Source organism: Mus musculus, chromosome 12 (genome assembly GCF_000001635.26).
Source record: "Mus musculus strain C57BL/6J chromosome 12, GRCm38.p6 C57BL/6J".
Taxonomy (NCBI): domain Eukaryota; kingdom Metazoa; phylum Chordata; class Mammalia; order Rodentia; family Muridae; genus Mus; species Mus musculus.
In genome coordinates, this window is record NC_000078.6 from 115,151,495 (window position 1) to 115,163,676 (window position 12,182).

The 12,182-nt window shown below is 38.9% G+C and overlaps 1 gene segment (V, D, J or C) and 1 further gene; both read right to left on the bottom strand.

Moving 5' to 3' along the window:
• The window catches only part of Igh (immunoglobulin heavy chain complex), a 2,751,187-nt gene that overhangs the window by 1,892,727 nt on the left and 846,278 nt on the right, over nt 1–12,182 (bottom strand).
• On the bottom strand, nt 6,951–7,341 carry Ighv1-53 (immunoglobulin heavy variable 1-53). The segment is given in 2 exon segments: nt 6,951–7,213; nt 7,296–7,341. Coding segments are annotated over 2 exon segments (309 nt in total).

Consider the following 12,182-nt stretch of genomic DNA (forward strand, 5'->3'; position numbering starts at 1 on the left):
CCCTATCATCATTGGCAGAGCAGTCTGCAATTTCACAATCAGCATCATTCTTTATCCCAGCCTCAGCATGTCTCACCATACACTCTGGCAGTTATCATGCTCCTTCAGCATCCTTCAGAAAAAAACACAAGCATGTCTTCTTCCCCATGTTAGTTCCTGATAGGGACCATGCCATAAGCCTGTAAGTTGGCCCTTACATTTCACTGAGGCATGAGTATACCTAGTTGTAGAGTACCATAGACACTCAAAGAGTTCCTTGGCAAGCAAATTTTAAAAAATTAAAATAAAAAAGCTTGATTTAAATAATTTTTTGATGTACAGGGATATAATTCCCCCTTTTTTCATTTAGGAAGATATTGTTTTAAAGTTCCATGGGCCTGTTCAAAATATCATATCCTTGAGTATTATGAGGAATCCTGGTAATATGTGCATAAGTAATATGTGTATAAGTAATATGTGTATAAGGAGTCCCGGTAATATTTGTAATATTAAATTGTTGACAAAACATCTCAAATGCATGGCTGCAATAGGGTCAACTAACCTGGACACTTTGGGGCTTCTCAGAGACTAAATCACCAACCACAGAGCATGGACCTAGGACTCCTGAATATATGTACAAGATGTGCAGCTCAGTCTTCATACAGATTCCCCACTAACTAGGTTGGGGGCTGTCCCTAAAGCTGTTGACTTCCTGTGGGTCTTTTTCTCCTAACTTGTCTGACTTGTCTGGCTGCATTGGGAGAGAATATGCCTAGCACTGCGAAGATTTGATATGCCAGGGTAAGGGCATAACTAGGGAATGGAGGGATCCACACTCTCAGAGGAGAAAAGATAGTGGGAGAATATGTGAGATGGGTCCAGATGATGTAAAGTGAATAAATTAAATAACTAATGAAAACTTAACCAAAAACCTAGAAATCTAGTGTTCCAATTTGACCTCAGTGTGATGAGAATAAGCAAGAATACCAATGATAACAAATAATTATGTGGATATATAAAAATGATAATCCTTGCTTGCTTTGATATTAATGTAAACTACTGTAGTGACACTGGAAATCAGTTTGAAAAGTCACCGAAAATAGTAAACAAAACGGTGCTTTGTCCCAGCTCTATTTCTCACAAGCATGTACTCAAATTACTCTGTATATTATTAGAGAGACTTTTGCACATCCATGTTTATTGCTGCTCCATTAAAAGCAGCTGGGAAATGGAATACACCTAGATACACACACACACACACACACACACACACACACACACACACACACACACACACACACATATATATATATATATATATATATATATATATATATATATATATGTATATATATATATATTACCTAACTATATTTTATGTGGCTCCTGACCAATGCTGTGAAATTTAGTCAGTTCCTCACTGTATACCTGTTCTTGGGAATTTTTTCTTCTTTTTTGGTTTCCATTTCCAACTTCAGCATAATAGGTAATTCTTTATTACACTATTATTTTATCATATTTGGTTGTCATCTCCTAGAAGCCTGTTCTTTTATACTGAGTTATGGAAAGGGAGCATATCCAGAGGGGATGTGGGAGGTGGGGTGGAAATCTGAGGAGTAGAAAGAAACCAAACTCTACTCAGGATATATTGTGTGACAGAAGAAATTCTTTTCAATAAAATAGGAAAAACTGTTAAAAATGAGAGTGAAGAAGAGGACAAGTAAGAGGAAGAAGAGTAGGAGGAGAAATAAGGAGGAGAAGGTTAAGGAGATGAACCCACACACCTATGGTCACTTGATCTTTGACTAGGGAGCAAAAACCATCTAGTGGAAAAAAGACAGCATTTTCAACTAATGGTGCTGGCACAACTGGCTGTTATCATGTAGAAGAATGCGAATTATTCCATTCCTATCTCCTTTTACTAAGGTCAAATCTAAGTGGATCAAGGAACTCCACATAAAAAAAGAGACACTGAAACTTATAGAGGAGAAAGTAGGGAAAAGCCTTGAAGATATGGGTACAGGGAAAAAATTCCTGAATAGAACAGAATAGGCTTGTGCTGTAAGATTGAGAATCGATAAATGGGAGCTCATAAAGATGCAAAGCTTCTGCAAGGCAAAAGACACCGTCAATAAGACAAAAAGACCACCAACAGATTGTGAAAGGATCTTTACCTATCCTAAATCAGATAGGGGACTAATATCCAATATATATATAAAGAACTCAAGAAGGTGGACTCCAGAAAATCAAATAACCCCATTAAAAATGGGGCTCAGAACTGAACAAAGAATTCTCACCTGAGGAATAACGAATGGCAGAGAAGCACCTGAAAAAATGTTCAATATTCTTAATCATCAGGGAAATGCAACTCAAAACAACCCTGCGATTTCTCCTTACACCAGTCAGAATGGCTAAGATCAAAAATTCAGGTGACAGAAGATGCTGGCGAGGATGTGGAGAAAGAGGAACACTCCTCCATTGTTGGTGGGATTGCAAGCTTGTACAACCACTGTGGAAATCAGGTTGGCGGTTCCTCAGAAAATTGGACATAATACTACCAGAGGATCCAGCAATACCTCTTCTAGGCATATATCCAAAAGATGTTCCAACCGGTAAGGACACATGCTCCATTATGTTCATAGCAGCCTTATTTATAATAGCCAGTAGCTGGAAAGAACCCAGATGCCCCTCAACAGAGGAATGGATACACGAAATGTGGTACATTTACACAATGGAGTACTACTCAGCTATTAAACGGAATGAATTTATGAAATTCCAAGGCAAATGGATGAACCTGGAACGCATCATCCTGAGTGAGGTAACACAATCACAAAGGAACTCACACAATATGTACTCACTAATAAGTGGATATTAGCCCAAAAACTTAGGATACCCAAGATATAAGATACAATTTGTTAAACACATGAAACTCAAGAAGAATGAAGACCAAAGTGTGGACAATGTGCCCCTTCTTAGAATTGTGAACAAAACACCCATGGAAAGAGTTACAGAGATAAAGTTTGGAGCTGTGATGAAAGGATGGACCATATAAAGACTGCCATATTCAGGGATCCATCCCATAATCAGCTTCCAAACGCTGACACCATTGCATACACTAGCAAGATTTTGCTGAAAGGACCCAGATATAGCTGTCTCTTGTGAGACGATGCCGGGGCCTAGCAAACACAGAAATGGATGCTCACAGTCAGCTAATGGATGGATCACAGGGCCCCCAATGGAGGAGCTAGAGAAAGTACCCAAGGAGCTAAAGGGATCTGCAACCCTATAGGTGGAACAACATTATGAACTAACCAGTACCACAGAGCTCTTGACTCTAGCTGCATATGTATCAAAAGGTGGCCTAGTAGGCCATCACTGGAAAGAGAGGCCCATTGGACTTGCAAACTTTATATGCCCCAGTACAGGGGAACGCCATGGCCAAAGAGGGAGTGGGTGGGTACGAGAGTGGGGGGAGGAGTGTATTGGGGACTTTTTGGATAGCATTGGAAATGTAAATGAGGAAAAATTATTTCAAAAAAATAAGGTGAAGAAGAGGAGGAAGAAGAGGAAGAAGAGAAAGATGAAGGAGGAGGAGGGGGAGGGGAGGGGAAGAGAAAGAGGGGGAGGGGGAGGGGGAGAGAGATAAGAATAGGGAGAGAGGGAGAGGGGAAGAGGGAGAGAGGGAGGGAGAGAGAGAGGGAGAGAGAAGAGGGAGAGGGAGAAGAAAACATTAGGGTCCTAATAATTAAGGGAGATGATAAAATAAAACAGAGATAAAATGAATTCTTGTAGATGAGGCAGAATGTTGCAAAGGTGAAGTGGCGTTGGTTAATGGAGAATAAGGCAATGGTGTAGTATAAATCAAAGTTAAGTGTTATGAGTAAGGTAAGATGAAATCTAGGATCATTCAATGTTGGGATACTAGGAGTAAAGGAAAGTGCATTATTAAGTAAAAAGAGACAAAAGTTATAATTTTAATTCTATGGCAAACTGTTGAGAAATAATGAAGTTAATATTTGGCTAGTATACATTTGGGAATGTCTATGTGTTGATGGAATAATTTTATGTTCAGGTTAATATAGCATTTATAGATCTGCTGATATAGTATGTTTATCAAAATGATAAATTTAAAGAAAATCTATGAAAAATTTGTGATATGCAGCTAAGACTTGGAGTTTTCTTATTAGCATTGTTCCAGTGATCTGCAGTGGGTCATGATTTAGGGTGACGTGAGTTACATGTTTGCAGAAAGCCGAGTAGAAAGAACAGGGATGAACTTTGTGTTTTATTTTGACTTAGGTATATTTGAACAGAGGTACATACATGTGTAGACAGTGTAGATCCCAGAAGACACGAGGTATTAATTGAACATGTCAGTGCCAGTCACAGGATAACTCAATGTGAGTTAATGGTCAGAGAGTCCTCATAGGTGCCACAAAAGTATAAAGTATTTTAGTTTGTCTAGGTTACATAATAACGCCATAATGAACCTCTTTTCTGAGAAAGAATTTAAACACTGGATAGATTTTAAGAGCCAAAGGAATGGCATGACTCCAGGGAAACTATCTGCCAGATATAACAGGACTCATGCACATATGAACTTAAAGAGACTGAGACAGCATGCACAGGGTATGCACAGACTCAAACCAAATGAAGACCCTGTGAGAGAAGGACAGGGCCACAAGTTCTCACCTCTAAAGAAGTTTCTGAAACTGAACCTCACAGGCAAAGGAAAAATTTGTTTTCTCCAATGGAGCATCATTGGGCTTATTAACCACACTTAAGGACAGACACATGTCCAGGAACAGAAGGTCAACAAAAATGAACTCATCTATATTGTTGTACATATTTATTCTCATGTCAATTTGTGCATTTTTCAACTTTTCTTTTTCTATATGTTTGCATAGTGCAGTTTTATGAGTTTTCTCTTGTATTTGAGTGTGTGTGTGTGTGTGTGTGTGTGTGTGTGTGTGTGTGTGTGTGTGCATGTGGGTATTTATTATTAATTGAAATGTTTTTGATCCCTCTTTAATTTTTTTACATTATTTTTCCTTTCTCCAGAAAGAAAAAAAGGCTGTGTTGTTGAGTTTATGAGAAAGGAGCTGTCATAAGTTTGGGGAAGGGATCAGGGATATGAATAAATTGTATGTATTTTTTTTCAAAAATATATAAGAATATACAAAGAAAATATAAATTCTTGATGAGCTTAACAAGGAATCTTCACTGACTTTGAACACAAAATCATTATTTGTCAATCACAATTAGTACAAATCAGTTATTAAACTCAAAAAAGGAAATCACAGAGGATACACAGCTGACCCTTAGAAGCTGAAACATTTTTGAACTTAGGGCTGAAATATGACTGAATTAACAATAATGGATGTATATTTAATGCAAAAAACTGCTTAGAGAAAAGCAAAGCAACTAACCAGGTGAAATCTCAGAATCTTAGAGATCTGCAATGAGAATCACAGGAGAACTGCAGCAACTCTCAGAGACTATTCCACCAACCAAAGAACATATATGAGCTAGACTGAAGCCCCTAGCATATATGTAGTAAAGGACTGCCTTGTCTGGAACCATTGGCAGTGGATGAACCTAATTCTGCATTGATGTGATGACCTAGGAAAGCAGGAGTCAGGAGGAATGAGAAGGTGGGAGGGAGCTCCCTCTTTGAGGCAAAAGGAAGAGAGTATAAGGTGAAGAACTCTTGGATAGAGAACTCACCATAGGGCCAACATTTCAAATATAAGCATATAAAATATTTTTTTAAAGATGGAAATTGGAGAGATCTTATACTAGAAACCTAAATATACACCTTAAAGATTTGGGCAGAATAAAAAGCAAGCACACTCAAGAGAAGCATACAGCACAAAATAATCAAATACATGACAGAAAACAATCCAAAAGAAAAGGAACAATAAAACAGTCAAGCGAATCACAAGCAGGTTATGTGAGAAAATCAACAAGACAGACAAAACTTAAGCCAAATTAATGAAAAGACAGACAGACAGTATCCAGACGAAAACATCAGAAATGACAAAGGATATAGGACAACAGACATTTAGGAAATTGACAGAATTTTAAGTGTTACTTCAAATGTGAATATTACACAAAATTAAGAATATAAACAAACATTTACCTAAACCTGAATGAAGGGCAGATCGTCCTGCCTGCCCCACTGTGACAACTCAGCCTTCCAGGCTCAGATGAGGTCTGCTCTAAAAGGCCATAAAAGAGTAAAAGAATGAAAGAAAATGGTACCAAGAAACAAGCTGTAGCAGCCATTCTAATATCAACTAAAATCAACTATCAACCAAAAGTTATCATAAAGGATAAGGAATGAAAACTCATACTCATCAAAGGAAAAATCTACCAGGATGAACTCTCAATTCTAAACCTGTTATATTCTAAGAGCCTGGAACTTCTGTAGGACTACACAAGCAGAGTAATCAAAGCATGGAGATGTCACATAAGACTTAATGCTGAAAGGACGTTTTGTTTACCCAGAAGTTGGTGGGCTTTTACAGGTCAAATTCATATTATACTTTATATCTATTTAATCCAATGGAAGTTCTACTGTTTCTAAAACCCCATGGATATTTTTACCATGCCTAATCAGAGTTTCTTTTTTTATTGCTTTATTACAAATGAAATATGTCAACAGAGATGGTCACTGGTGAGGAAGGTGATTGACAAGGTATGGCATACAGCATCCTAAATCAATATCATATGATTAATCGATGTCCATTTGCAAAGTGAACAAAAGCACTACAGGACTCTAAGGAACACACACTAGAACGGAGTATCTGAATGGCTGTATCTGAGCAAGTCTACAAGCAAACCTTCTCTGAGTCTCCTCAGTCTCAGGGCAGTTTGCTACTCATCCAGGGTTTCTGACACTCTCAGGATGTGGTTGCAACACTGTGTCTTGCACAATAATAGACCGCAGAGTCCTCAGATGTCAGGCTGCTGAGCTGCATGTAGGCTGTGCTGGAGGATTTGTCTACAGTCAGTGTGGCCTTGCTCTTGAACTTCTCATTGTAGTTAGTACCACCATTGCTAGGATTAATATTTCCAATCCACTCAAGGCCTTGTCCAGGCCTCTGCTTCACCCAGTGCATCCAGTAGCTGGTGAAGGTGTAGCCAGAAGCCTTGCAGGACAGCTTCACTGAAGCCCCAGGCTTCACCAGTTCAGTCCCAGGCTGCTGCAGTTGGACCTGGGAGTGGACACCTGTGGAGAGAAAGGCAAAGTGGATGTCATTGTCACCCATGTATATGGCCAGACCTCAAGCCTGCTACTGTGAGCCCCTTACCTGTAGCTGCTGCTACCAAAAAGAGGATGATACAGCTCCATCCCATGGTGAGATCCTGTGTGCTTAGTAACTGTAGAGAGAACAGTGATCTTATGCTTTTTTGTGTCGTGTAGACAACCCTAAATTTACCACTGTAGATTCACAGGATTTGCATATTTATGAGCAGGATACATATTAGATAAGCACCTACTCCTGCTGGAGAAGAAGGGACATCTGGGTCAAGAATCAGGTTGCTGAAGCCCAAGTCCTTGTCTTGTCTAAGGAAATGCATCCCATACCTCATCCCTGAACCTTGTGCTGAGGCTATGGATGTAACATTATAGCCTGTGCACTAAAAAGATTTGCAGCTTGAGACAATGGCCCCACTTGTGACATCGTTGACAGATGGATTTACAGGTGGTTACAAGGATGGCAATAGTGGTGGGGAATTTCAAAAATAGCTAACTTATTAGAAGTCACAGCCTCCTTTCAATACATACAATTAACATTTGCCTTTCCAATATCTTATACATTAGAAAAATCACCCAAATGACGAAAACAAAACATACCTCAGAAACATTTACACATGATTGATTATTGCAGCATTATCAGAAGAAATAAATTATGTATATGTATGGGTCAACAGAAGATTGCATCAAGAAGTCATGAATATATGTGATATACATTATGAGATATATATATATATATATATGTCTTTGAAGTGTTTAACAAAGAATCTTCACTGTGTTTGAACATGGAAACATTACATATCAATCACAATATGTACATGTAAGTTAAGATAGAAAACAACAGAAGACACAGAGTCCCCTCCACATACACAGCATCTCTCTGCTGACAATTCTTGGCCCCATTGTGCCCCCTGCTGGTCCAGAACTCACCTGCAAGGAGATTTCTCCTAAAGATGCCCAGTCTGACTTGAGTTGTATGAGTTGTAAAGAGTGTGCTTACTTGGTTCAGCCTCGGGAAAAATGGCTCTTTTTTATCTGGAGATGACTGGTGTCTCAGTGTCTGAATTTAAGTTGTTTCTACATTATCCTCGATAATTCTTCCAAAGTCATCCTCTTTCCTAGTGGCAGTTGAAAACAACTCTAGTAGTTCCAATTTGTAATAAGGTCTAAACAAGAGAGATCAGGGTCTGTTGCTTTCATCAGGCTGTACCTTTCACCAGAGCAGATGAGGGCAGCAGTACAATGAGGAATCTTGAGCTCTTATATATTGCCCCATGAATCCATGTAGGAATTACTGGAGTAGTCACATACAAAAAAATGAGGAAGAACCACTGTGGTACTCACAGGTAAGTTAACAGCCCAAAAGAAATTCACGTTGACAAGGAAGCAGAAAACAAGGAACTGTATTCTTCACCTCAGTCTGTTTCTCAACCTGTATGTGCATCCATTTAATGGGGTGAGGGGAGAGAGGAAATCCCCATGATGGAGAACCTAATGGGCAGAGAATGTCTGTACTTATAAAGCATTATCTCTACCAGAATAGCTTTCCAATCCAGAGTCCTCTTATTTCTGAGCAAGGCATGTAATAGTAAAGCTGTTTATAAGTTGATGTATCATGAATGGAGGATAGATTTGGAGTGTTAACTGAGGATTGAGAGAAACCAATCACACTGTTTAGGACTAGGTGTACATATGTACTTAACTATCTAAAGTATATTTAAACATATTAAAAATACATATTATGTGGATTCAGAATATCCATATATATTGTACTTTAACTTCTGTTTCATGAATTAGATGTACATAATATTGCATGATAGAAGGAACACCAGTAGAATGCATTTTCTAGCTTCCATTCCTGATCAGAGTTCATGTGATAGCCTATAAATTGTCAGTTTACATGGCAGCGTCCTCTGAGCATCGGGGACTTCTTCTGTACAGGAAGATTTATCCCTACAATCCAGGGATCTAGATGGTTTTATCTTGGCATTTCATAACCCTGTGGTGCTGGGTAATGTCTATAATGCTTTACGTCATACTCTAGCTTATATGATGCTGATGGCTCTCATAGGTTGCAATACACAGGAGTGCATGCCTACTTAAGTAGTATGGATATACATAGATATGATCCTCATATAATATCCTCAATTCACAAATGTCCAAATTCTGTAAGATTATAAATAACATGAGTTTATTCTACCAAGTTTGACTTATATGAAGATCAAAACACTTGCTGCTCTGGTACAATATCTCTGTAGGAACTTTCCTTGACTAAGGGACACATGGTTTTGTACCTTTTTTTTTTCTATTTTTCTACTTTCAATATGAATGATTTTCCCATCTCCTCTAGTTGACCTTTCTTTTTGTTGATCACAAACCCCTAGCAGTTCCTTTTGGAACTGTCTATAGTTGATGATTCTGAACACCACTTAAGGGCCTGTGCACTAGTTTTACTATTTGAGGTCCCTTTGCAGAGACGATTGTGTCTGGAAAATGGCTCACATCTTCTCACTCTGATTCCTTCAAAAACTGATACACCATGGTGTCCTCAATGGTCAGAAATATATTATGTATTAATATCTACTTTCCAAATGTTTTAGGGAATCTCTGGAATATTCACTCAGGAACTTACCTCTGACATAAATTACTGAAGGACTTAGCCAATTAAGCTTTCCTTACCAGACACTCTCCCTGCAAAAGGAATTTAACCTCAGTCCTGTCCTGAGAAATAAGGGATGGCTTTTCTCATCCATTTTCAGCCATAACACATATACACAATGGAGTACTACTCAGCTATTAAAACGATGAATTCATGAAATTCTTAGGCAAATGGATGGATCTAGAAAATATCATCCTGAGTGAGGTAACACAATAACAAAAGAACACACATGATATGCATTCTATGATAAGTGTATATTAACCCAGAAGCTCAAAATACCCATTATGCAATTCACAGACTACATGAAGCTCAAGAAGAAAGAAGACTACAGCGTGGATACTTGGATCTTTCTTAGAAGGTGTGTCAAAACAACCATGTGAGGAGATACAAATACAAAGTTTGAAGAAGAACCTGAATGAAAGCTCACCCAGTGACTGCCTCACCAGTGGCTCTATCCCATATACAGTTACCAAAACCAGATACTATTATGGATGCTAACAAGTGCTTACTGACAAGAACCTGATATAACTGTCTCCTGAGAGGCTCTACCCATGCCTGAAAAATACAAAAGTGTAGGCTCACAGCTATCCACTGGACTGAGCACAGGATCCCCAATGGAGGAGCTAGAGAAAGGACCAAGGAGCTGAAAAGATTTACAGCCCCACAGGAGGAACATCAATATGAACCAACCAGTATGCCCAGAACTCCCAGGGAATAAACCATCAACCACAGAGTACACAATAGGGACTCAAGACTTCAGCTGCATATGTAGCAGAGAATGACCTTGTGGAACATCAATGAGAGGAGATGCCCTTGGCCTTGTGAAGTCTCAATGCCCCAGTCTAGGGGAATGCCAGAACAGGAAAGCAGGAGTGAGTGGATTCATGAGCATTGGAGGAGGGATGAGATGGGGAGTGGGTTCTGAGTGGAAATGGGGAAAGTGAGGAAACCCTACACCCCTACAGGAGGCCATGTATCTGACTCATCAGATATAAAAATTGTGACATGTACAGGACATATGGCAGCAGTAAATAGAGAAGTAATACTACACCAAGTGTGATAGCAACAGTGATGCTGTGTTGTAGGAGTTCAGGCTAAGAAAGAAACAACCCACCAAATGTCCAAGGAGATCTCAAACTGCTTAAGCTGCATAAAAATGTAGAGGCTCTGATCTTTCTAACTTAATAACTTCCTGATGTAATTTTAATAAGTGTAAAGATAAATTCGCATGATTCCAAACACCTTGCATGTGGGATTGCACACTCTCTGAACTTTATATAGTATCATTAATATTTTTTGACATGGGAAAAATCCATTAATAATTAGCATGATATCTAAATATAATTTGCATTTTTAATGCCTTTATTTCTTCCCTGAGGAAGTTAACCACCTCAAGTAGGTCACCTAATTTCTATGGCACTTATAATCTGTATCTTCCTGAGTATGCAATGCCATGGAAAAGTTTCTGGATAAATAATTTAAAACATGAGCTTATTGAACACTTTGGGATAGGGTAATAGCAGCTGTAGTAGCACTGGGTATTAAAACAATCAAAGCTACAACACCTGCCATAATAAAGCAGTCATGCATTTAGGCCTGGCCAACACCCTTGTTAACTCTTCAATTACCTGTAAACCCTTGTCATCAAATCAATCTTCAGTAATATTTGCAGGAATCATCACAAAAGGAGGTTGTTGTAAAAACTATTACAGAATGATTAGAATAAGCTTTAAAACACAATTAGTCAAATTACAGCCAACACAAGAACACATTAAAAGTATTATTTTCAGATGTTAGAATAATGCTAATATTTCCTAATAACAGGACATAAGGCACTAGAACACATGTTGCAATAGGCCCTTCCATATCAAGCTGGACTTGATCTTTCAGGCTGAGCACTCACATCATCTAAGGCAGCACCCAACTTCCATACATGTCCTGGCTTATCCTGAGCTAGTATCTTGCCAACAAGAATTCACTTGGACAACCGGATTCTTCCAAGGCAAAGCTTTATTGCTTTATCTGAAGGAAAACCCCAAACCCGGAAAATGGTGCTGCTTATATACCCCTCCGTGTGACATATCAGCTCCTGATTAGCTGCTCACTCATCACCCCACTACTACGCCCCGGGATGGGCAGTGACTGGGCACGAATTTACTCTTACACCTGCGCACATTACTTGTTTACCAGTTAGGCACAGCGGAGGCTCATGATGGCGATTGCTCATGGCTCTCCACACTGGCTGATAACCTGTGAGTCCATTAGAGTCCAGCACACAAA